The sequence below is a fragment of the Phyllobates terribilis genome, unplaced genomic scaffold (genome assembly GCF_046119375.1).
Source record: "Phyllobates terribilis strain yellow unplaced genomic scaffold, ASM4611937v1 Scaffold_1__5_contigs__length_1240528914, whole genome shotgun sequence".
In the NCBI taxonomy this organism is placed as follows: domain Eukaryota; kingdom Metazoa; phylum Chordata; class Amphibia; order Anura; family Dendrobatidae; genus Phyllobates; species Phyllobates terribilis.
In genome coordinates, this window is record NW_027362761.1 from 920,544,990 (window position 1) to 920,572,724 (window position 27,735).

Consider the following 27,735-nt stretch of genomic DNA (forward strand, 5'->3'; position numbering starts at 1 on the left):
CCTTCTGGTGCGGCTCCCAGGCAAGGAGTTTCCACAGGTTCACGGTCCCGCCACAGCTTGAGCAAATTTACATGATATATTTGATGCGGCTTTCTTCGGCCAGGCTGGTGGACTTTATAATTAACCTCGCTGACTTTCTCCACCACCTCGTATGGACCTTGCCATTTGGCGAGGAACTTGCTCTCGATGGTAGGGATCAGCACCAAAACACGGTCCCCGGGCTGGAACTGTCTTAGTCTCGCCGACCGGTTATAGACCCTCGCCTGGGCTTCCTGCGCCTGGAGGAGATGTTCCTTCAAGATGGGCATCACCTTTGACATTCTCTCCTGTAACTGGGCGACATGTTCGATGATACTCCGGTGAGGCGTGACTTCAGCCTCCCAAGTTTCCTTGGCGATGTCTAGGAGACCTCTTGGATGCCGCCCATATAGGAGCTCAAATGGAGAGAAGCCATTGGAGGCTTGAGGAACTTCTCTGACCGAGAAAAGCAGAAATGGGAGCAGGTAGTCCCAGTCTCGCCCATCCTTTTCAACGAACTTCTTGAGCATCGCCTTTAAGGTCTTGTTGAAGCGTTCCACTAGGCCGTCCGTCTGTGGATGATAAACCGAGGTCCGAAGCTGAGTTATCTGAAGGACTCTGCAAAGCTCCTTCATCACCTTGCTCATGAAGGGGGTTCCTTGGTCTGTCAGAATCTCTTTTGGTAGACCTGTCCGAGCAAAAATATGGACCAGCTCTCGGGCTATACTTTTACTGGACATGTTCCTTAGGGGAACCGCTTCCGCATACCGAGTCGCATAGTCCATGACGACCAGGATATATTGGTGGCCCCGAGCTGATTTAACTAAGGGGCCCACGAGGTCAATGGCAATCCTCTCAAAGGGAACCTCTATCACAGGTAGTGGGACTAAAGGGCTACGGAAGTGGGAGGAGGGAGCAGTTATTTGGCAGGTGGGGCAGGACCTACAATAGTTTTGAACTTCTCAATAACACCCTGGCCAATAAAACCTTCTCAATATCCTCTCCTGAGTTTTCTCGACCCCTAGGTGTCCCCCCAGAACATGTGAATGGGCCATATCTAGCACCCGCCGTCTGTATGGCCCCGGCACTAACTGCTGTTTCACTATCTCATCGCCCCTCAGTTTGGCCACCCGATATAGCAACTCCCCCTGCACTGCAAAGTGGGGGAATCTGGTGTCGGCCCCCGGCTCTTGGGCAACCCCATTACATACAGTAACCTGGTCGAACGCCCCTTTTAAGGTCAGGTCTCGAACTTGAGCAGTCCCAAAGTTCTCTCTGGACATATCTAACGCAGGGAGGTCGGCCTCCTCGGTCACTGTCTCACCCTCATCACTGACAAGGACGCACAGTGGGAACTCCTCCATCTGAGACTTCGTCGGGGGTTCTTCTTCAAGGACCTGGCTTTTCCCCATGCTACTTAGTCCAGTTCCCTTCCCCCACAAGTCCCAGAATAAGAAAAAATCACGGCCCAATATGACGGGATGTATCAGGTCCTTTACTACCCCGACTTCATGGGACCCGGCACCACAGTCTGTCCCCACTGTTACTGTGGCCACGGGATAGTCCTTGGCGTCACCATGGATGCACCGAACGCCCAGGGTTTTGGAAGGGATCAACTGGTGGGGAAGGGATGCTCTGATCAAGGTCACCAGACTCCCGGAGTCTAACAGCCCAAGCACTTTTACTCCATTAATGGACACTGCACACGCCTGCGGCCCCTCACCGGGTCGACAGTCCACGCTACAGGCTGGATAGGCATAATAGGAGACCCGTCTTCCTAGGCTTCAGTCCATGGGCTCAGGGGATATTTGACACCTGGCGGCTACATGTCCAGGGTTGTGACACCGCCAACAAACTATATCTTTACCAACTGTTCTAACGGCACCTTCAGTGGGAGTGGGACATCCCCCAGTGGTGGCTCTAGACCCCTTCCGTGGTGAACCCGCCCCCTTTTCGGTATCCCAGTAGGGAGAAGTGACTGCATCCGGTTTCCCAAGAGATCTCTCGACTACCTGGTACCTCTCTACCAGGCCGATGAAGTCATCTGCGTTCTGGGGATCACCCTGGGCAACCCAGGTCTGTACTGGCTTGGGAAGGGAATGCATGAATCTGTCAATCACCACCCGCTCAACCATCTGGGCCGGAGTGGAGGACTCCGGTTGTAGCCACTTCTGAACAAGATGCAGGAGGTCAAACATCTGCGAGCGAGGGGGTTTGTCGCTAGCATACGCCCTGATGAACTCGTTGGGCTCTCACCGCCATATTAACTCCCAGACGTGCCAAGATCTCTGTCTTTAGTTTGGGATACTCCTTAGCATCTTGCAGCGCCAAGTCAAAATACGCCTTCTGGGGTTCACCCGATAAATATGGCGCCAGAACCTCTGCCCACTGTGCTGGTGGAAGTCTCTCCCGATCAGCCACCCTCTCAAAAACAGTCAGAAATGCTTCTACATCATCCCCAGGGGTCATCTTCTGCATGGCCCGCCTTACCGCCTTCCTGACGTGAGAATCATCAGTCGTCCCTGAGGGTGGGGCGGCCGCCCTGCTCTGGATGGCGTCCGCCAAAAGCTGTATCTGCTGTTGCGCCTCCTGTTGGTGCTGCTGCTGTGACTTTTGCTGCAACTGAATTTGCTGAAGCAACAGTTTGGTCGTCTCCTGGTGCTGCTGCTGTATGCTCTGCTGGGCCTGCTGCATACTCTGCTGGGCCTGTAGGTGTTGCTGCTGCATGCTCTGCTGGGCCTGGACCAGGTGCTTAACGAGCTCCTCCATGCTGCTGGACTTCTCTGGCTGGCTGGCAGCCTTCACCCAGGACATCCACCCGTCTTTGTGGCAGGTACACGTGTTCCTGGAATCCTGCACGCACTCTCACACCAACTGTGGCAAGACGACTCGCTCGGCTCTCCTGGAGGCAGACTCAGGACACACGTTCCCAGGTTTCCTTTCTGCTGGTTTATTATCAGCCATAAACTCATGCAGGTTTCACAGGAAAAAGAAACATGACCCCTCTGGGTTAAACAGAAAAAAAACCAAAACAAAGTATAACTCAGTCCATAGATGAGCGGGTTCCGCCCGCTCTCGGTAGCATAAACTGCACTGCTAAAGTCCTTGTGAAAAGCTCTGCAGCTTCCACAATACTGTCTGGAGACTTCCCTCTCCAGACCACACTCCAGAGAAAAAAAAAGGGACTGAGCTTTTACACATTGCTCAGCCACACCCTGAGGGGAGGTAGGGGGAATGGCGTCCCGCCTTCTTTGCCATTCCCATAAAACCGCACACCCTTTAACAGAGTAAATCTACCAGCATATAACACATTGGCAGAAAAATAAAGTAGGTCTTAGTTCACACAAGAGAGCATCCTGAGTGACACATACCTCCCCTCACATATAAAACCAGTGACACTGTCACAATATATACACATATATATATTTGAACTATAAGACACGCCCCCCACTTTCCTCCAAAATTTTGGAGGGAAAAAGTGCATCTTATAGTCCGAAAAATACGGTAAATGTTTGACCAAATATAGCTGGTTAAATTTCATGTTGATAATTTTGTACGGCCCCGAAAAATGGTATAAATATCCAAATGGTCCCTCGCAGAAAAAAAAGTTCCCCACCCCTAGATTAAAGAAACTCTGTGCTGACAGACAATGGCTGTTCATCCCAATTACAGGCTCTTGTGCGTGGCCAAACATTTGAGTCTACCTTCCTACCTAATTGTTTTCCATCTATCTCTGCCCTTTTCTGCCTCTATGAAGCCAGAGCTTTATAACACAATTATACAAAGCAAATGAATAAAAAACTTGAAATATAAAACTGTATGGACTAGGGGCCAAAAGCCTTTCAAAGCAAGTTTGCAATAAAACACCTCTTTGTTAGCATTGGCAAATTCTGCGCAAATAATCCAAAAACTGTTACAACGGAAAAGATTTACAGTTCTTAATTCTGCAATTAATGTGGGATCTTTCTGTAAATATGTCTCACTATTGTTCAGAAACCTCCTAGATTCATACACAGCCCCCAGTGTGTGGCATCATCACAATGCAGAACATGAGACTTGTATTTTGGAATAACACATGAACATATGGTAGTCATCTGCTCACGTGGATTACTGACATGTCTGAAAGTGATCCAGTCCTTGGACGCATACTCGTAGTTTAAGGAATACCATGTGTATGTATGTGTGCCAACTTTTCTATATTTTATGGTAAAAAGAGACCAGCTTACGTATAACATATAGATTTAATATCTTATAACATAATTCTGTATTAGTATATGTATATAAGAATATGAAATACTGAACATAGTCAGACTACTGCATCTACATGCGTTACACTGTAATATCTCACATGCTGGTGCGTATGAAAAGTATCATGATTGTAGAAAATAGCAGAACACAACATTTACAAAGACAGCACAGAGGAATAATCTAGGAACTCCGTAGACAGGAAGTATTAAGCAATCTATAATAAAAAGCCATAACGACGGAAGGCTGAAGATTTACCGTAATTCAGCAATCAAAAAAAATCAATGTTGACTTTTTGCTCGCATTCAGTCATACACTTTTCTGGCTTGTTGCCATTGATTGTAAATATGAAGAGAATTCCTGGTATCGGTAAAAGGCTTTTTCACATCGGGGTGTTCTCTACGTTATTCTGTCCTGTTGTCTTTGCAGAAAAATGTAAAAACATACGGCCATTAATGGCCCCTGAGACTTCAGTGTGATTTTATAAAGGCCTTCTGCTAATATTCAGTGGGATCCATTCTGTCAGATCTTCTTTCTAGTGGTCTAGAATAGCGTACTTTTCTAGTAGGGAGGGAACAGAAATATTTTTGTTACACCCCTTTTAATGTTACAAATAAAAGTTGCCCTCCTGACAAATTTTCATAGATAATTTGTAGACCCTCATATGTTTGAATAGCCAAAATTACCATTGTTATGATTTAGTTCACAGAAGGCACCAAAATTTAGCATCAAAACCCCATGTAAAGTAGTCATTTAAGGTCCCATACACATTAGATGGCTGAAGGCCGAACAATGCTTTAGTCGATCGTTCGGCCAATACCCGTCTCAGCCAACACTCTCATACACAGGAACGCTCGCTCAGCCGAACACTCTGGTGTTCTCTACGAGAAAGCTGCCCACTGAACAAAATAGGACATGTGCTATCAACAGCTCTCCCAACTATCTATCAGGCGGCATCCTCATACGCATTAGACCTTTGCCTGAAGCCGTCAATCTCAGCAGATTCAGTGGACACTAGTCTTATGTGTATGGGGATCTTAAGACTAGACTTTTGTACACTGACCAGTATGGAATAAGCTGTGTGTAGTTCACAACAGACTGGGTTGACAACACCTGGTCATGTATGTGCTGTATGGGTCTATACACCTCTTCTTCATCCCTTCCTTCCTTCTTTGAAACTTACCACAAAAGGAGGTAAAATTGTAGCCTTTCTACTTTATTGCAAAGAACTTCCAATTTATAAAGACTTAATTCTAGGTCCTAAAATGATTATAAAAAAAGGTTAGTATACCGTTATATAAAAATAATGCTGAAAGTAAGAAATAACAAGCAACAGGAAAGCAATAAAAAGAGGCACAAAAGGGACCAGAATTTTTCCTGTCAATCAGGGTAGGACCATTTCTAAAAGCAGTACCTTACAATATGCATTACCTAGGTATAAGATTTATTACCTGCTATTTCCTTATTGCTTAATCTGTCCATGGAATTGATAGGCTGTATATAACCTTTAGTTACTTTAGCTTTTATATGTTTGTGGGTGTTTGTTTTGGAAGTTGTATTTTTATTCTTTTGTTACACGCACGCCGCTAGGTTCAGATAGGGAGAGACGGGTTTCATGAATTTGTTGGAATCCTTGGAGAACCGTTACTCAGGGTGACCATAGGCTGCAGCTTCTCTCAGGCACACGATAGATTCTGTTGCTGACCAGACACATCTGACAAGAGTCTTTTTCAACAGTTTAACAATGGAGTTTAATCTGAAGCATGGCCAGTGCAATTGAGATATTACAGCAACAATCTTCATTACAGTACAGTCTAATAAAGCAGGCACAGTAACATCAATCTCTTCAGTAGCTTAATTCAGCACAGATTAGATCTCTTAGCAGCACACTTCTATGCATACACAACCACAGGCTTTTCCTTCACAAGGACTCAATAGTACACAGCATTCTTTGTCCTGCATGGAGATGGAGGGGGGAGAGTTTGATGAGGGAGATGATCCCTGTGACATAATTATTTCCAGTCCTTATCTTCCTGCCCAATAATACTCTGCACTGTTAGTTCAGGGAGTTTATCTGACATGTGTTTAGTTTCTCTCCTTATCTGAATCCTGTTCAGTTGCCTTCTGTCAGATCCAGATAACACACCACCTTTCTCTTCAGCTTCAGCCAAACTACAATAACAAGTTCCCCACAATCCCCCTGGGGCTCTGCTAAAACACTCCCTGTCTCTTGTGACTGTGTTAACCCCTCTAGTTGATGGATGCTTCTGAAGCACAACACTTCCTGTCTCCTGTGCTTTTGTTATTTCTAACAGTTGCTGGATGCTTTTAAAGCAACAGCACTACTTCTGCATGTCACACTCTTCCATCCTTTTAGAATGTCTTCCTCGAGATTCGTCTTAATTGGTCAATCTGACCAATTCAGAGACAGTGGTGAAAGTTGAGTAACTTTATTTACAAATTAGCATTGTCAAATTGGCATAACATTCATAAACATTTATAACAACCTATTCTACAACCTTTTTCTTGTAGTACTCCTGTAAGAAATAAACAGTTAACACAATTGACACAATCAGCGTCTCTTCAGCTGGAGTTTTTCGTACGTCTTCAACCAGCTCTCTCTCTCTCTAGGCCTTAACAGTTCTTTGTTTCTACAAAGTCTTTTAAGGAAAATCAAAGCGTGAAAACAAATCTTTCCACCAGGCAACATCTTCCATACTGCCTCTCGGTGGTGAATACCACTCCAGTGGGCTTAACTGGTCCACAGGCAGAGATACCTGTTTTCAGTCGACAGTCCTTGGCACTTGACTTGGTTCACCAAGTGTCTCATACGTCAGCATCACGGGCCTCCTGACTTCTCGAGCAGACATCCTCCTGGTGGGTTGTTCACCAGATAACACAGGTTCTTCGGTCACAGGACTTTCTTTCTTCCGCACTCATTTCTCTTGCTTCCTGAGATGCTCCTGGAACTGCCTCTGTAAGTTCCTGCACTTCTCTGGAATCTCCTGGTTTCACATGGTCTGGTAATTCCGTTTCTCCTGAGTGTCGATCGGTCTCTCCAGTGACCAGTGTTCGATCATCAGATCTGAATTGGACTTCATTTGTACTCCTTGGTACAAACTCTGGAGCCTCGGAACTTAGTTCACTCTCCTGAGGATGGTACATCCCTCTCCTTGCCAGTTTGAGAAATACAACAGTGTGTTCATCTTCATCTAAACTTTCAAGGTCACTATCCACCTTCAGAGCTTCAGTCTGTGGTGCTCAATTAGTCGATCTCGGACGATGCCGGTCTACTTCCGGGAAGTCTTGTTGTGGTGAGAGATAATCACAGGGTAGTAGTAAATTCCGATGGACTATTCAGTTGCTGGATGCTTGAAGCAACAGCACTACATGTAACACTTTGTTTTCTTTTATAGAACATATTTATTTTTATTATTTTTCCAGATTCAAGGAATGTGAATCTAGTATTAATGTTTGCCTGAAGAATGTTAAGTCCTTGGCACTAAAGGATAACTGGCACTTAAAATAGCATCCAGTCTGTATTATTTCCACTGTACTAGCTGAAAACAATATTTAAAGCATGCATTTTTAATGAAAGCAGAGCGAATAAACTGAAGGGCAAATACTGCAATTGTCCTTTGTCATCACTGAGTAATCTGTATCTATTCACATATGAAATAATATACAGTTACATTAGGAGAAACAATAGGGTATGTGGTTCCTCTTTCTAGAGCCCATTGCATGCTAAGAAAGCCAATCGCTGGAGAGTAAAAACAGTAAATCAGATGACCTAAGCAAGCTTTCACTGTTTTAACCTGATGTGCCTCAGAGAGAACATGTTATGCAATGCAGTGTTAATAGACCAAACTGTATAGAATATTTATAATATTTAGCTAAACATGTGTAATTTATCAAAGGAAACTATGACTGTTTTAGAATAAGGGTTAAAGACCGGTAAAGCCCAAATTTAAAGGGGTTGTCTACCAACACAGGATACACATACACCAGAAAAGTCTAATATACTGTATGAAGGGAAAAGCACCTATCTCCAGAATGGGTGTCATCGTTCCCTTGTTCTGACTGCTCACAACTACAGTGGCAGGAGATATGTTCATGCATGTGCTAGTACTAAATTCACTGCTATGGGAGTTCTGAATACAGTTAAGAACACTTGCAAGTTCTCACTAGTACCTTTCACAATGAGGGATCTGGGACCCCCATTCTGAAAATATGGCTGTGTCCCAGAGACGGGATCCACATTTATTAGACATATAAGGTACAGTATATCCTGTGGATATGCAATGCAGGTCTGTTGAGACAGCGCCTTTGAAGTATAATTCGGTGGTAACAAGAAGTCTGCCAATGACCGCAAGAAAGTAGGCTGTCATAAACCGTTTGGGTCTGCATGCGGACTTAAAAGGGAAAGAATTCAAAGGTCACGGCCCCGCTATCAGTATTCGGTCACTATGTTTTCTCAGGAGTGGGAGCCAAAACCAGGTGAGGAACAATCAGAGAAAAGGTATAATAGAAACAAGTCACCAATTCTGCATTTATCACCCACTCCTGGTTTTGTCTCGCACCCCTGAGAAAAAATACTGACCAAATACTGATAGTGGGGTCGTGGCCAAAGGGGAAAAAAGGGCGGCTTGATTATTTCTTATCTGGGAAATGGCTACTATAATTGTCTATCATGCTTAAAAAAAATGCTCTTCTCCTTTTAGTTAGAAGAGCATTAAGTGAAGTAGTAGCAGAGTACCTGCCCAAACTTGATTTTATATGAATGCTGTTGGATAGCCATCTTTATTAAAAAGGAATATAGCAACATGTCCAGGCATACTGCAGTGATAGATTCATCAGGCAGTACCAGTTAACATTACACAGTTTTATTTTTTTTCTGTAACATTTCCATTTTTGGTCTAAATGGAGTGAAATCACCTTGAGGAAATCATTTTGTACAGGATTATGCAGGCCACATTTATTAAAAATAGTGTAATTTGCATCAAATCTTTAGTGAGCTCCAACTCCGCTACTACATATTTACATTTACACATTAATCCCCTCCGGACATATGACGTAACTGAACATCATGATTGGTAGCCTATGTGCCCACGATGCAGAAATGCTCCGGATTTTTCCTGAGCGTTTCTGCATCTCCCTGGCAGAAAAAACGCATGCGGATTGTACATGCGGATTGTACATGCGTTTTCCTGCCAGGGACATGCGGATGTGAAGCGTTCTTCACATGCATTTCCGCATGCGGGTTGTCAAGCGCTTTCCAAGCGATTTTAGCATCACTTGGAAAGTGCCTGACAACTTGGTCACACTATATAAATCCATGCAACCGGCATGGATTTACTGTATATAGTGTGACCGTAAAAGAATGGTAAAAAAATAAATATTATACTTACCTTCTGATGGCCCCCGGTATCCTTGACGTCGGCGGTCGCTAGACCCGTCACATGACTAAATGACGTCATGGCAGGTCCTTTTTAGACCATCACGAGCTGCCGGCAAGCCAGGACGGATCGCTAAGGACACCGGGGGCCATCAGAAGGTAAGTATAATATTTATTTTTTTATTTTTTTTTACAGGTACTATGGTACCCGGGTCTGGAGGAGAGTCTCCTCTTCTCCAAACCCGGGTACCATCCGCACATTGAACCGTATGATATCTGCATGATATCCTCATGTGCACATGTAGTGATGCGGATGTCATGCGGTCCAATGCAAGTCAATGGCGGCGAAAACGCTGCGATTCCGCAAAATAATTGGTAGTGCTGCGGATTTTTCCACAATGATAATCCGCAGCGGAAATTTCCGCAGAATGTGCACAGCACATGCGGATTATCATTGGGGAACATGGCAGACCTTGTACCAAGCATTTTTTAAGCGTTTCTGCAGCGGAATTGCCGCTGCGAAAACTCTTAAAAAACGCATAGTGGGCACACAGCCGTAAGGCGTTCCCGCAGATTGATGTACCATTATGTCATCATGATTATGCAGGCACATAAGCTGTTCCCGCACGATCGCCGCCAGCAGCTTGGCTTGAGTGATAGCCAATTACTGGCTGTCACAGCCAGGGCCTGTACCCACACCACCCCCCGCTGTTTAACCCTCTAAATGCCATGATTAATAGCGATTGCGGCATTTAGAAGGTTGTGTGCGGGAGGCGGCTCCCTCTCTCACCTGAAGAGCACCCCCACGACGCCATCAAGGGAACCCGATTGTGGTCATGGCAGCCGGAGGTCAAATAATGACCATTGGGTCTGTCAGCTATGTTGGCCTTTTAGACCATGCCAATAGTATGGTCTGAGAGGCATTGCCAGTGTCACCCTGACAGCTTTAATTTATTACAATGCATGTGTATTGCAATGCATTAAAACAGTGATCAGACAAGTAAAAGTTGACACATCTCTAGTGTCAATATGCCCCCTGCATCACTAGATATCTTTATTGAGGGGTGCAGTTGTAAAATTGGGTCACTCATAGAGGGTTCTTCTGTTCTGTCACCTCAGAGGCTCTGCGCAAATCATGCCATCAAAACCTGAACTTCAAAATGGGTCTCCTTCCCTTCTGAGCTTTGCACTGTGCCTGAATAATAATTTCTGACCACATATAAGATAGTGATGTAATTGCCTAATTAATTATGTGGTACATTTTCTCCTATTTGCCCTTTTGAAAATGAAAAACTTGAGGCTAAAACAACATTTTACTGGAAAAAAATGTAGTTTTTTCATTTCAATAGCCCAAAGTTAAACAATATGTGGGTTTAAAATGCTCACAACACCCGAATTCCTCAAGAGGAGTAGTATCGAAAATGTGGTCACTTGTGGGGGTTTCTGCTGTTTTGTCACTTCAGCGGCTCTTCAAATGCAGTATGGCATCCGCAGTCTATTTCTGCCAATCTTGCATTCGAAAAGTCTAAGGCAGCGTGCCCACGTTGCGGAATACAAGCGTTTTTGATGCGGATTTTCCGCAGCGTAAACGCTTGTAAAACACTTGTTAATCCGCACCCCATGGTCCCCAATGAGAATCCGCAAGTTCTATGCCCATGCTGCGGATTTTTCCGCAGCGTTTATGCTGCGTTCAAAAATCCGCAGCATGTTCATTAATTTTGCGTTTCCGCATGCGGAATTGCCTTATTCAATGCATGAAAAAACGCAAGGCAATTCCGCATGTGGAAAACGCGTGAAAAACGCGCGATAAACGCGTGCGGAATTCCGCATGCGTTTTTCCGGGAGAGGACATGCGGAAATGAAGCATAAATTTTCTGCTTTATTTCCGCAAAGTGGGCACATAGCCTAATAGAGCTCCTTCCTTTCCGAGCCCAGCCATGTGCCCAAATAATAGTTATTCCCAACATATGAGGCATTGGCGTACTTAGGAGAAATTGCACAACTAATTGAGTTGTCCTGTAATCCTTGTGAATATGAAAAATTTGGGGCAACATTTTGATGAAAAATGTCAACAACTCAAGCCCAATGTTTTAAAATTCTGTGAAGCATATTTGGGTTCAAGATGCTCACCACACCACTAGATAAATTCCTTAAGAGAGGTATAGTTGGCGTTACTTGTGTTAAGTGTAGTAATGCGTCTCACTCGGCTGCTCACAGAGGTAGACACAGGGATGTTTCTTCTGCTGGTTTATTCAACTACGGCATAAATCAGTGCAGGGTTCAACACAAACGTGGCCTTTCTGGCAAAACGGGAAAACAAAAGATAACATATAGCACAGTCCATATGCCCGCTCAGGGTGTAATCAACAGAGTCCAGCACAATTGCACTTAAACACTTCTCTGGAGATTCCTGCCTCCAGACACACAGACAGAGAAAAAAACTCAGTGGCTAGACATTTAACTTGCCAAACCACACCCTTGAGGTGCAGATATGGTGAGTGGCCATCCCTTCCATCTCTTACAGCTACTCACAAAAAAAACCAACATCACATCACGGAAGATAGCAATCTTTGTAACATATATCTTACCTCACTTACATTGCCAGTGACCCTGTCACATAGGTATACGCTGTTTTTGCACCTCAGTGTCTCTTCAAATGTGACATGGCATCCGCAGACTACTCTGGACAAATCTGTGCTCGAAAAGTCAAATAGAGCTCCTTCTCTTCTGAGCCCTCCTGTGTGCCCAAACAGTAGTTTTCCCCCACATATGGGGCATCAGCATACTCAGGAGAAATTGCACAAATAATTGTGTGTTCTATTTTTTCCTGTTACCCTTGTGAAAATGAAAAAAATTGAGGCTAAAGCATTAATTTAGTGAAAAATACTTAATTTTTCATTATTTTTTTCCACTTTGTTATCATTCTTGTGAAGCAACTGAAGGGTTATCAAACTTCCTGAATACGGTTGTGAATACCATGAGGGGTACCGATTTTACAATGACATTTTCTTTGGGGGTTTTCTAACACATAGGACTCTCAAATTCACTTCAAAAGTGAAGTGGTCCCAAATTAAAAAGAGAATTTGTAAATTCTGGTGGAAAAATTAAAAATTACTGCTCAACTTTTAACCCCTCTAACTTCCTAACAATAAAAAATATGTTTCAAAAATGCTGCTGACATAAAGTAGACATGTGGAAAATGTTATTTATTAATTATTTTGTATGATATTGCTATTTATTTTGGGGGTATAACAATTCAAAGTTCAAAAATTGCAAATTTTTCAAACTGTCAATTTTCCAGTATTTTCATAAATAAACACATATCATATCTACCTAAATTTACTACTAACATAAAGTACAGCGTGTCATGAAAAAATAATCACATAATCATTGGAATATGTTGAAGTGTTCCCAAGTTATTACCACATAAAATGACACACAGAGAATTATTACCACATAACGTAACTCAGTAACAGTAATAATTGAAAAATTTGGCCTGGTCAGTAAGGTGAAAACCAGCTTTGATGGGAAGGGGTTAATAGTGAATTTGGTGCAAATGACGCCAGTGCTACTTATTAATCATGGCAGTGCACTTCCAAGTGATAGAAAAGAGTGGAAGATCAAAGTATCAAATTTTGCACATTAAAGGGAACCTGTCACATGAAAAAATGCTATTAACCTGCAGATATGGGGTTAATCTGCAGGTTAATAGCGTTCTGAACCTGTCGGCATCTGCACTTAAAGCCCAGCTGCCGGGCGGAAATGAAGTTTATTCTCTCCATGACTGAACGCCAAACACTGCCGGGGGAATAAAGTTCATTTCCTAAGTGCAGGAGCCAGGCAGGTTCACAACGCTATTAACCTGCAGATTAACCCCATATCTGCAAGATAATAGCTTTTTTTATGTGACAGGTTCCCTTTAATGTTGAATTTTGCACAACTTGCACTTCTATATGTGTATCAAAAATTAAGTTGATAAACACATTTTTTAAAGCAGAAATAACACATCTAAAACATGGGACCTTTTTGTAACTTTTATGCCAGGTTCACACGAACGTATAAAAAATTGTCGGAGTTTCATCTAGAAAACTCTTGACTTTTTTTTTCTTACTTGTCATCCATGTGCAATCTGTTTTATACACCAGCAGCTATTAAGGGGAATCTGTCAGCAAGTGTTTGCTATTTAATCTGAAGATAGCATGCTGTTGTAGATAAAGCACAGATATCAGCCATGGCTCTCCTATCTAGCTCTGTCCTGTTTATTTGCAATTTTTGTTTTAGCACCAGGAGCTTATCATTGCTCATGCCTCTTGGTCTGACTCTGCCCCTCCTGTGATAAGCAGCTCACTGTCTATAGCCATTGTATAGAGAGCCAGGTGTGGGCAGTGTTAGCTTTCTCAGCTCTGCTGCATTGCTAAATGTGTCAAAAAAGCTGCATCCAGTAAACTAAGTGATACATCATTGCATTCTGGGTCTATTTGCCTACATCATGCTGATCTCAGATAAGGTGGCAAAAACCTGCTTTAATACAAGACCATTTACAGTTTCCTATGTTACAGAATTGCAATGTATCCCTAAAAATCAGATGCTATACTGTGGCTCCATATGGCATCCGATTTTTTTGCTCGCCCACAGTCTTGAATCGGTAAGTTTCATCCGACACATGCATGCTGCGATTTTTTTTTTCACACGCAGATTCACTCCGTGAAAAAATACACTCCTCTATACTGCCCCATTGAACAACATTGGTCCGAGCTCGGTCCCTTTTTTTACGTACAGCAGTCAGACTGAAAATGTGAATGAGCCCATATGTAGACATCTCTTCATAAATGCATTCTTAACACAGAAAGGTAATTTTTAAGTTTTGATTTAGATGCTAAAAAGGGTTGCATTAAATGGTGTAAAACTTTGATCAATTTGGTACGTGCATCTGCAATTAACAAATGTTGCAAATTGTGGAAAATTTAGGGTGCAAAAACAATGATAAATGATAGATGTAATTGACATATGTTCTAAGATTTTGGAACATACGATTTGTTAAAATTCCTAATATGTTAAAGGGGTATTCCCATCTTCAAGATCCTATCCCAATATGTAGTGGGTATAATAGTGATATTAACAAATACCTCCAATTAGAAATGTAGTATAGTTCTTCTGATTCACTATGTTGCTTACCTTATGTGCAGGGCATTACAGTAGCTTAGATATCCATTGTTAGTGCCACTTATATAGTGACAGTTAGTTAGCTGTTAATGGTCGTAACTAAGGATACCGAAGCTACTGCAATGCCTGCACATGGGGTAAGCGACATAGCGAGCAACAATCCGGAGAACTATACTACATTTCTAATTGGAGGCATTTGCTAATATTATTATTATTATTATTATTACACCTACTACATATTGGGACAGGATCTTGGAGATGGGAATACCCCTTTAAGTTCCTAATAGATTATTAACCATGGTCCTGTGTGGAGCTCAATGACAGTGGCTGTGGGTAGGAACAAGGTAATTTCCTCATATACATATACATATACATGCGCAAATTTCTTTATAACAATTTAATTCAATGTATTTTTGCTGGTTAAAAGTGTATTTCTTATAGATATTGCATATTTTAGTACAAATATAGTGGTTTCTGCTAATGTGTATATTTCATCTTGTACAGGTCACTGCGAATTGACCCATTTGTTAATATATTCAGGTTGCAACCCAAAGAGTACTGACAATTTTGGTCAGGTAAGCCACAAAATAATGTTTGTAAGATCAACTTGTTTCATCTGGCTTAGTAAATTAGGGATATAAAAAAACTGTACATTAAACTCTAAAAACTATTTTGAGTATTTTTCCATGGGCCTTATTACCGCATGAACTTGGGTGCAAGTAGGACATTAAGGCCACGTTCACACATTCAGTATTTGGTCAGTATTTTACATCAGTATTTGTAAGCCAAAACCAGGAGTGGGTGATAAATACAGAAGTGGTGACGTGTTTCTATTATACTTTACCTCTGATTGTTCCTCCTGGTTTTGGCTTACCAATACTGATGTAAAATACTGACCAAATACGGAAAGTGGCCTAACACCTGAAACTGTATGTGATATTCAGCTCACAATGGAGCATTTTTGCTATTTAATTCTTCGGGGCATGTCCGGCCTCAACAACAATCACTGTCCTGGCATGCCTGCAATCATATACTGATACACGGGTCCCCTGTATGGATGTAGTAACTGAAAAGTTATAAGAAATGATGCCATATGGTTGTAGGAGAGCCAAGAGTATGGGCTTGTAGCTGTAATATGCATAGGATCTGCTATAACATAAGGATATCAGTACCCATACCCCTCTACACATCCTTAGCGTATAATTGATTGTTAACGCTGCGTTCTTTTGCTTGGAAAGTGACTGAGGTTATTATTTAGACATAATAAGGGTCCTTTGCCTGATAAAAGGCAGGCTTCCTGGCAGACATGGACATGCTCCAATCAGTTTTAGCTGGTGTGAGGCATAGCTTCTAAACATAATGTCTCTATGTGACGGGCTATACATCAGGAAATTCTTAAACAGCGATATGAAAAATGTATTACCATGGGAGTCTGCTGTGTCAGGAAAACAGAAACAAAAGTTCAGACTGCTTTCTAACCGCAGGAATGTCGACTCTTTTTTTTCTTTAAAAATGTTCTCAAAAACACAGCAAAAGGCAGGAGTCGCACTGCATTTCTTTTTCTTATTGAGGAGGCGGTTTCGAGCCACTTCTTCTATTATAGGTTTGTGGCATGAGCAATTTCCTAATATAGTATCATTGTTGTAATCGCTCCCGCTACAAACTCCTCTGCTGAGGCTACAGATACTGTTTATGTGAGCCTGGTTTCTATGAATTATGGGAGAATTCACCAGGATTTCTTTCTGCCAAATTTGTCCAGAACATATGTATTATTTACATATGCATAATAGAGTGAATATACAATGAGCAGCAGACCCTCTCTGATCTGATATAAATTACATTAATGCATTAGGTTACTAATATCAGCATAGGTCAAAGGCTATTAGTTTTAAAGGGGTTCTCCAAGAATGTACATGGCACTTGTATCATAATTCATACAGCAGCCATCCTTAGCCATGTGTCAGGACAGCAGCATGCAGAAGGAAGAGAGCTCAAGACTATCTCAACTGTCACAAGGAGCTGCCGTCATGAGTAGAGATGAGCGTTGTTCTACTCGAACTGTTCGCCAATCTCAAATTCGAGCTGTTTTGGGCGGTGTTCGAGCCGGTCGGCGAACACGAACAATTTGAGAAAAATTCGGCTGTTCGAGGTTATGTTCGATAACTGTTCGTGCACCAAAATCATAACTGGATTTTTTCTCAGTAATGATGAAAATTAATGTTAATACGCAGTTTGAGTGTACAGCGGGGCGGGGGGAGGGGCAGGGGATGGATCTCTGCAGGAACAATGAAGATCTCCATTTTTTTTTCTCTTTCCCGCATTTGCAGTGGGGAGGTGCAATCTGTCAGCCTATCAGCAGCGCACACACGGAGCGAAGTGCTTTTTTTCACACAAGCAAGGGCATGTGTGATTGGCAGTGTATGTCACATGTCCTTGCCCTATAAGACCAAGCCATTTTCCCCGTCGCCACCATTTTCTCACTGCTGCAGCTGCGTGTTAGACGGCACCGCTGTTGCTGTGTGCGCTATACCTTGTTAATTTCAAGCCAATTTTCGCACAAATATACAGATAGCTTGGGAGTAGGGAATAGTTGTGATTGCAGTCCTTTTAAGGACTAGGTTACAGCATTTCCTACGACTTTTATCAGGGAGGTCTGTGCTCTTAAATAGATAGATTGTGGGAGTAAAGACTAATTGTAATTGGAGTCCTTTTCAGGACTAGGTTACATCAGTTCCTATCAGTTTTTGCCAGGCAGGTCTGTGCCAGTGCTGTGCAAGTTTTTTTCACAGCATTTGGCTGAATCTAGCAAAGCTAATCATTTTTGGCCTATTGCAGAGTGTGTTAGTCAGTGGAGTAGCCTATCTGTGTTGCAAGATATAACACCTGTGTATAGAATACCAATTTTTTTACTGCACCTAGTGAAGTAAAATCTTTTGGGCATAGCATCATTCTATTAGTCCATCTATACTGACCTCCATCAGGTTGCAAACTGAATATAATTTTTTTCTGCATCTAGCTCTGAAAAAATATTTGGGCTTCTAGCGGTGTGTGGGACTTGGTCTATTAGTCCATCTATACTGACCTCCATCAGGTTGCAAATTAAAAATAATTTTTTTCTGCATCTAGCTCTGAAAAAATATTTGGGCTTCTAGCAGTGTGTGGGACTTGGTCTATTAGTCCATCTATACTGACCTCCATCAGGTTGCAAATTAAAAATAATTTTTTTCTGCATCTAGCTCTGAAAAAATATTTGGGCTTCTAGCGGTGTGTGGGACTTGGTCTATTAGTCCATCTATACTGACCTCCATCAGGTTGCAAATTAAAAATAATTTTTTTCTGCATCTAGCTCTGAAAAAATATTTGGGCTTCTAGCAGTGTGTGGGACTTGGTCTATTAGTCCATCTATACTGACCTACATCAGGTTGCAAATTAAAAATAATTTTTTTCTGCATCTAGCTCTGAAAAAATATTTGGGCTTCTAGCGGTGTGTGGGACTTGGTCTATTAGTCCATCTATACTGACCTCCATCAGGTTGCAAATTAAAAATAATTTTTTTCTGCATCTAGCTCTGAAAAAATATTTGGGCTTCTAGCAGTGTGTGGGACTTGGTCTATTAGTCCATCTATACTGACCTACATCAGGTTGCAAATTAAAAATAATTTTTTTCTGCATCTAGCTCTGAAAAAATATTTGGGCTTCTAGCGGTGTGTGGGACTTGGTCTATTAGTCCATCTATACTGACCTCCATCAGGTTGCAAATTAAAAATAATTTTTTTCTGCATCTAGCTCTGAAAAAATATTTGGGCTTCTAGCAGTGTGTGGGACTTGGTCTATTAGTCCATCTATACTGACCTCCATCAGGTTGCAAATTAAAAATATTTTTTTTCTTCATTTATCTCTGAAAAAATATTTGGGCTTCTAGCAGCGTGTGGGACTTGTTCTATTAGTCCATCTATACTGACCTCCATCAGGTTGCAAATTAAAAATAATTTTTTTCTGCATCTAACCCAGCCAATAGTTTTGGCCTAATACCACAGTTTGGCCACTCAGCTCTGCTCGGTTACCATCCATTGTTTTTTTGTGCAAACAACTCCAGAGTTGTGAATTAGTTAACCACCAAAATGAGTGGAAAAAGGCCTGCTGCTGGTGGAAAGGGGAATAGGCGTGTTGGGAAGGGGAAAAAAGGTTGTGTCCGTGGGGTAGGTGCAGAAGAAAGACCATCTTCCAGCCAAACTAAAATGTCTACTTCTTTTAGCGGACAATGTGATAAGATCCCTTTCTTACGGCCACGCCAATCGCTACAAATTCCAGATGAGGCACAAAAACAGCAGGTGCTTCAACGGATATCAAGTGCTCCTTTAAGTGGGCTCTCCTCCACATCAACTTCAACATCACAAATACTCCAGTCCTCAAAGGTGTCACCCAAATCGCACTTGCTTCCTCACAGCTCCCAAATCTCCAGCTGCCCGTCTGAGTGTGAGGTAGAACAGATGGTTGAGTCTGCAGAGCTGTTTACTCATACTATAGCCTGGGAATCAGAGGTCGACTCCAGCGCTTCTGTGAATCCAGACGAGGAAATGATCTGCACTGATGCCCAGAATCTTTATGAGTCGGATCCAGGACCAGACGCAGAAGGTTCTGACCATAATGTAGACCCTCATTCCCAAACTGTAACTCCTGTTGGTGGAGACAATGAGGAAGACGATGATAAGACTCAAATACCTGATTGGAGCGACAACTTTAGTTTTTTGTCAGGGCAGGAACAGGTTGGCTCTGAGGACGACGGGTGTGATAACGCACAGGGTGATGATGATGAGGTCGGAGATCCCACTTACTGTTAACCCACAGTCAGCCAAGAGATGAGGTCAGCAGAGGAGGTGGAGGAAGATGCTAGTGACGACGAGGTCAGGTTGCGCCTTCCTGGACAGAGACGTAGTACTGGAAGCACGTCAACAACTGCATCCTCAAACACAACTCTGCCTCTCACCACAAGTCGTGGTGGCTCTTCAGGTCGCATGGGTGCTAAGCCTTGCATAGCCTGGGCATTTTTTCAGATCGATAAAGATGACCCAACTCGTGTTATCTGTAACATTTGTCAGCAAAAGCTAAGTAGAGGCCAAAAAATACATAGTTTGAGTACTTCATGCATGAACCGGCACATGGACATGAAGCATAAGTTGCAGTGGGAAGCTCAGTGTGCTACAATGCGGCCTAGCCGGCCGGGCCAATCACCGTCTGCCATATCTTGTGCATCCGCGGCCTCTTCATCCTCTGTGACTGGGGGGACAGCAGTCACACCTGTTTTGGGGCGCAGACCTGCCACCTCTTTACCCGCAACAGCCAGCGTGATTGGCAGGTCATCATTTTCTTTGGAGGTGGTAACACCAGCTGGTGTTGAGCGCTGTCCGACATCGATAGCACCACCTTTGGATCAAGGCAACCTAACATGTCCGCCTGCATCTTCCTCACAGACCGGCAGTTTGCCGGGGACACCCTTATCAACCCAGTCTAAGCACAATAGCCAGCCCTCGGTCCCTCAGATGTGGACAAGTAAAAGACCATTTCCTCCTAGCCATGAGAAAGCTAAGAGGTTGAATTTCACCATCTGCAAGCTCTTGGCTACAGAAATGCTGCCTTTCCGCCTGGTGGACACAGAGGATTTTCGAGACCTTATGTCCGTCGCAGTGCCCCAGTACCAGATGCCCAGTCGGCACTACTTCTCAAAGAAAGGTGTGCCTGCGCTCCACCAGCATGTCGCACACAACATCACCGCTTCTTTGAGAAACTCTGTGTGTGACAGGGTGCATTTCACCACAGACACTTGGACGAGTAGGCATGGACAGGGGCGTTACATGTCGCTGACTGGGCACTGGGTAACTATGGTGACAGCAGGACAAGGGGCTGCTGTCCAAGTCTTGCCGTCCCCACGAGTTGTGCGTCAATCCTCTTTATGTCAAAGTTCCTCCACTGCTTCTGCCTCCTCAACCTCCTCTCGGTCTTCCACCTGCACCCAAAGCCTGTCTGGTCATGCCACAAGCTTTCTAACTGCGCAGAAGGGATCCTGCACACCTCCTTACTATGCTGGCAGTAGGGCTCAACGTCATCAGGCGGTTTTTACATTGAAATGTCTGGGAAATGTGAGTCACACAGCTGAGGAGTTGTGGTCAGCTCTGGAGAACCAATTTCATGAATGGTTGTCTCCACTGGACCTGAAACCAGGGAAGGCCGTGTGCGACAATGCTGCAAACCTGGGTGCGGCCCTTCGCCGGGGCAAAGTCACACACGTGCCTTGTATGGCTCACGTGTTGAACCTGGTTGTCCAGCAATTTTTAGCCCACTATCCCAGACTAGATGGCCTTCTGCAGAGGGCACGGTCGCTGTGTGCTCACTTCCGCCGTTCGCATCCCGCAGCTCAGCGACTTACATCTCTACAGAAGTCGTTGGGCCTGCCACTTCACCGGCTAAAATGCAATGTGCCTACCCGGTGGAATTCAACTCTGCACATGTTGCAGCGACTGTGGCAGCACCGACAAGCCCTGGTGCAATACGTTCTGACGTATAGCCTGGGCCAACGAGATTCAGAGGTGGGGCAAATCACGCTGGAGGAGTGGTCTCAGATCAGGGACCTATGCACCCTTCTGCACAGTTTTGAAATGGCGACGAAGATGTTTAGTGCTGACGATGCCATTATCAGCATGACTATTCCGGTGATTTACATGCTGGAGCACATGTTAAACAGAATTCGGAGTCAGGTGGTGGCACAAGAGGAGGTGGAGGAAGTAGAGGAGGAGGAGTTGTATGCGGAAGGGCTAACATCTGCAAGGTCCTGACGGTCGGCAGCACCAAGGCGGCAGGCATGTGAGGGTGGGGGAGATGGTTTTACCAGGGCGCATGGTAGCAGCCAAACTAGTGAGGAAGGTGCAGGAGCCCAGGAAGAAGTGGAGGACGAACTGATGGAAGACTCATCAGATGAGGGAGACCTTGATCACATTTCTGTTGTGCGAGGTTGGGGGGAGAGGACAGAGGAAGGAAGCATGATTGTTACCTCGCCACCAACACAACAGGGACTTGGTGCTCCTGGATGCGCAACACACATGAGTGCCTTCTTGCTGCACTACCTGCAACATGACCCTCGAATTGTGAGAATTAGAAATAATCCTGACTACTGGGTTGCCACACTGTTAGATCCCCGGTACAAAAGTAAATTTGCAGAAATTATTCCTGCCATAGAAAGGGATGCACGCATGCAGGAGTATCAGCAGAGACTGTTGCAGAATCTTACATGTGCTTTTCCACAAAATACCAGTGGTGCACGTAGTGAATCTCACAGTTCCAACTTGCCAACCGTGGGACCGTCAAGTGTTCAGCACTCAAACCGTGACAGAACCACAGTATCTGCTGGTAACATCAATTTTGCGGAATCATTTCACCACTTTTTTAGCCCATCCTTTGCAAGGCCACAGGAGACAAGAAGTCTGACACATAGTCAACGCCTAGAGACGATGGTACAGGAGTATCTCCAAGTAAACATTGAAGCCACGACTGTGTCACTGGACCCTTGCTCTTTTTGGGCTTCCAATCTGGATAAATGGCCGGAGCTAGCCACTTACGCCTTGGAGATCTTGTCATGCCCCGCAGCCAGCGTTCTGTCTGAACGTGTGTTCAGCGCTGCTGGTGGTGTGCTGACAGATAAGCGCACGCGGCTCTCCACTGATAATGTAGACAGACTCACGTTCATAAAGATGAACAAATCATGGATCCGAAACGACTTTTCTACCCCTGTGTCATCCTGGGGAGAGTAAAAGCTTGATGATTGGTTAAAATCACCCTACCAACCGTTTTAAGCTTTCAAATTACTAATCATGTTTATCTGTATCTTGACTGGAAAATAATTTGGGCTTTGTAGCAGTGTGCAGCACTGATCCTATTAGGCCATCTATACTAAAGCTTCACCAGATTTAAAATTAAAAATAATTTTTAGCTGCATCTAGCCCGGAAAATAATTTTGGGGCTCCGAGATGCGCAAGGCACATAAGTGCCTTCTTGCTGCACTACCTGCAGCATGACCCTCATATTGTCAGAATTCGAAGTAATCATGACTACTGGGTTGCCACACTCTTAGATCCCCCAAACTTTTCGATCAACCTTTTCATTTTAATAAAGACCAAAAAAATGGTCATTTTTGAAATTATAAGCATTAGCAGGTTGTTAGAAACTGAAATCAAACAGTTTTCAACTCAAAACTTTATTCTAGGTGATGTTACATTTTCACATAGGACCCCTTGTTCGAAAGGAGCTTCTGAACTCTCTCGTCCATTGAATTTGTCAGGTTTTGGATGGTTTCTGCTTCAATTGTTTTGCATGAGGACAGAATACCCTCCCAGAGCTGTTGCTTAGATGTGAACTGCCTCCCGCCATCATAGACACTCCTTTTAATGGTGCTCCAAAGGTTCTGAATGGGGTAGAGGTCAGGGGAGCATGGGGGTCACACCATAAGTTTGTCCCCTTTTATGCCCATATCAGCCAGAGATGCAGATGTTTTATGTGCAGCATGAGATGGTGCATTATCATGCAGAAAAATGATCTTGCTGTGAAATACACGGTTCTTCTTCTTGAACCATGGCAGGAAGTGCTGTTTGAGAAAATCCACATACATTATGGAGTTCATCTTTAGTGCCTTCAGGGATCCTAAAGGGGCCGACAATCTCTCTCCCCATGATTCCAGCCCAAAACATTACTCCACCTCCTCCTTGTTGGCGCTGTAGCCGTGTTTGCGTGGGGTGTCCATCAACCAGCCATCCTCCACTCCATCCATCTGGACCATCGAGCGCTGCACGGCACTCATCCGTGAACAAAACAGTTTTGAAATCAGTCTTCATGTAATGTTTGGCCCACTGGAGCCGTTTCTGCTTGTGTGAAGTGGATAGAGGAGGTCGACAGGATGGCGCATGCACAGCTGCAAACCTCTGAAGGACCCTGCATCTTGTTGTTCGGGGGACGTTGGAGGCACAAGCAGCTTCAAAAACTTGTCTGCTGCTATGACAAGGCTTTTTTGTCGCTGCTCTTTCAACCTGACGTAATTGCCTGTAGGAAAGAGTCCTCAATTTGCCCTTATCAGCACGCACACGTGTGTACTGTGAATCAGCTACATACTTCTTGATTGCCAGGACACTTCATCCTGATCATCGCACAATGTTGATTGTAGTCATGCCTTGACCTAAACACTCCACAATTTGTTGCTTCTCAGCAGCCGACACATCCTTTTTCTTTCCCATTTTGGCAGAAAATGTAGGCTGCTTAATAATGTGAGAGAGCCTTCTTAAGTAGTCTTGCCTTTCATTGGACACACCTGCCAAACTAATTAGCACAGGTGTCTGCAATTGCTTACAGTGATATAAAGAGCCCTGACACACATCACCATCAATGAGTTTAACTGACAAACAAACAAATTCTTCCCTTATCACTCCTAAACACTTTTTGTATAATAATTTGGAACGCAGTGTACATGTGCTTTTCCACAAAACACCAGTGGTTCACGTAGTGAATCTTACAGTTCTAACTTGCCAACCGTGGTCTGTATGGAGTTGTTCAATAAAGGGCCCAAAATTAAGATAACATAGATGGGAGAGGTCTCTATGAATAGGAATTCCTAAGTATTTGATACCCTGTGAGGGCCAGGCAAAGGGAAAGTTGGACTGGATGGAATCCTATATGGATTTGGGGAGGGAGACATCGAGGGCCTCAGACTTCGCTGCATTGATTTTAAAATTTTACCATGTAACAAAGTGATCTATTTCAGCCATAACAGCATGGATGGATATATGTGATTGAGTGATATATACTAGGACATCATCAGCAAATAGAGAGCACTTGTACTCGGTGCCTCCCACCTCAATCCACCTAATATTGGGGTTATGGCGAATTGATGAGAGCAGGTGCTCCGTCACTAGGATGTATAAGAGAGGGGACAGAGGACATCACTGCCTTGTCCCATTGGTGATTGTGAAAGGTGATGAAAATGTTCTGACGCACCCCCTGGGCCTTGGGACACCCGTAGCCGGACCCTTTTTGGTGGATGCTGGTGGTTGTAGTCTTCGTGGCGGCGACCCAGTTCCGTGGCTCAGGGCGGTCAAACCAGTGGCGGAACTATTTATGTGGTTTTCATGTTTAAATGTCCGACTACGCCACCCGTGGATTGCGGTCAGAGTGAACCGCCGCTACAGGGCAGACCACTGAGGCTGGTGTTGTGGGTGCAGCAGAGCGTAGCATAACTCCCCACGGGAGGAGTATAGCCTCAGGGCAGTGTATGCGGAGGATGGGGGTGATGGTGCAGGGCAGCAGCAGTAACGACACGGAGTCAGTGATGCAGTTCAGGGCCTTTACTCACAGTTCTTATTATCCAGACCACGTCTGCAGGTAACGGCTGCCCACGTCGTACTGTGCTCACCAGGTGAGGGGCTCAGACAACTCCCAGATAACTTTGGAGCACTTCACAGGACCCCCTTTGTGTGTCCTTTGTCTGGCCTTTCTTACCAACACTTCTGTCCGGCTGCCTCGGGCCTCCTCTTGGTAAACTTGGCGCCAGTTTCCCTGACCCTATGTGGTGCCTTCCTAGCGGGTGTAGCGAGGGGCTGCGCCACATAAAATGTCAGAGCCTCCGGTTTCTAGCTGAGGGTCGTTTCCTGCCTCCACTAGTTCGGGGACCGGTCTCCCCCTTTGGCCTGACCCCTCCACGCAGGTGGATTCGGGCGTGCGGTGGCGACTCGCCCGTCCGCACCCCTGGGATCCCTTCATTCCTCGTTCCTGGAGCCTTCTCCGCTCCTCTTCCTTCCTTCTCCCTCTTCCAGGCCTGGGCCTCTGTTACTAGGCCCGCCTCCGGAGCAGAGCTCATGCAGAGCCCCTGCTCCCTGCCACTTCTGCTCAGACTTCTCTGCACTGAACTAAGATGGTGCCCACCTTTTATACTCCCTTCTCAATGCACCCAGGAACTGCTTCCTCCCTGCTCCTGCACTACAGGGTTCCCCTTCCTCAGTGTTCCCTCCCCCCACTCCAGCCAGGGACAGGGACTGTCGTGCCCATCTCAGGGGCATATTGGTCGCCCTGCCCCACGGCAATGTGGTGTAATGCATGCAGGTGTCGGGTCCTGATCCACACTCCATCCTTACCTGAGAGTGAGATATCACACCTCTGGGTGAGGTGCAATACGTCTTTAGCAACCGAGCCCTCAGGGTGCTACAGTTCCATTTATCTTCAGCCTAGGTGACGTATTGCGATACAGGGCCGTGATTTTGGCTATAAAAGGGTCCCCTAGACCCCTACCCCAAGCTTTTTAAGAGAATCATATATGGCGTGCCAGGAGACTCTATGGAATGCTTTCTCAGCATCCAACGAGAGTATCTAATTACAAATTTTTAACTGCATCTAGCCCAGGAAATACTTTGTGCCTAGTAGCAGTGTCTGCTAGTAAGCGGATTATCCCGGCTGTTAAGCAAGCTGCACCACCTGTAGTTTAGACACTTAATTTTTTCAAAGGAAATGCTTCGGGACCATGGGATACTTAGTGAAGAGCATCAGGAGGCACCCCAAGGCATAGGGGCTGGGACTGGCACTAGGATGCCTTGCGGTGGACAGCCGAGCTCGTACCTTATAAAAGCTTTTTAACTGCAGCAGCTTTAGTGGACGCTACTGGAGCTGGAATTACCGCGGCTGCTGGCATGAGACTTGCCCTCCAATAGATCCTTGTAAATGGATTTAAAGTGTATTCATTCAAATTAGAGAGACAATTTAAATTAAAAAGCTTAGAGCTGCCTCCACCACAGGGGGGCTCGCTCGACCCACCAGCGGACAGGCACCAGTATTGGGAGAGGGGGGCTGGCCGTCAGGGTTCACCGCGGCTCTGGCACAAACCCGGCGACACGGAGGTGGCACGGGCAGGAGCGGACTGGCCGTGTCGGCTTCTCACTTTTTGGATTTTAGAAGGGCATGACATGCCTATATCTGTGTCTCCCCCTCCTTTTACTCCTCCACCTCTTTTATTTTCGCATGACTATATGTACTTGTCACTTTTCCATGTGTTAGTTATGTCTTCTGAGCAGTTTGTCAGCTTTTGGACACCTTTGAAGGTGTTTTCTATGTGTTTCTATGTGTTTTTGTTTGCCTGCCATTGGTTTTAACGGTGTTCGAAGGTGTTCGACGAACAGTTCGACGAACAGTTCGGCGAACACACGGGTGTTCGACGAACCGAACCGAACTCGAACACTACGGGGGTGGCTCAACACTAGTCATGAGCACACACATCTCAGCTGAGGATCAGCGCTAACATGAGATGGATTAAATCTTTTCACTGACTGAGCACAAATGCTGTTATCAATCAGTGTAAAGATTTATTCCATCTCATGTCAGCTCTGCTCCTAGGTTGAGAGAGGTGCGTGTATTTGTTTCTTCAGCATGCAGCCGTGCCAGACCACCCCCTTACTGTCACTGAACATCCAACCCAAAATATTTCTATTTATTTCTCTGAAGAAGTAGTAACAGATGAGCAGTGATCTGATAATTCTTGCTAAGCTCAGACAGAAAAAAAAAACAGAAGATTAAGTCTATGTTCACACATGTTGGTTTTTTTTTTCTCAACAAAACTGATCTCTGGCAGGAAATCAGCTGCATCAAAAAGGCAGGTTTTGCTGCGTTTTTTGATGCGTTTTTTCAGCTTTTTTTCACTGTCCATTTGTCTCTATTTTTGCATTTACATAAAGTTCTGTGAAAAAAAAGAATCCCATTCTATTTTGCCACCTGATGCAAATTTTGGTGCATTTTTTCAGCGTTTTTTTCACCACACATTACTTCCTATGGGTGAAAATGCGCTGAAAGAAGTAACATGCTCTATTTTCCAAAAACCCAACCAAAGCACAAAATAC

General features: G+C 44.4%; 1 protein-coding gene across 2 annotated transcripts in view; it reads left to right on the forward strand.

Annotated features, from left to right (window-relative positions):
- LOC141171968 (uncharacterized) overlaps positions 1-27,735 on the forward strand; it is a 121,685-nt gene that overhangs the window by 25,342 nt on the left and 68,608 nt on the right. For both annotated transcript variants that reach the window (XM_073655709.1, XM_073655718.1), the window contains exon 3: positions 15,326-15,396. In XM_073655709.1, the coding sequence (XP_073511810.1) occupies positions 15,326-15,396 (71 nt within the window). The remainder of the gene's footprint in view (positions 1-15,325; positions 15,397-27,735) is intronic.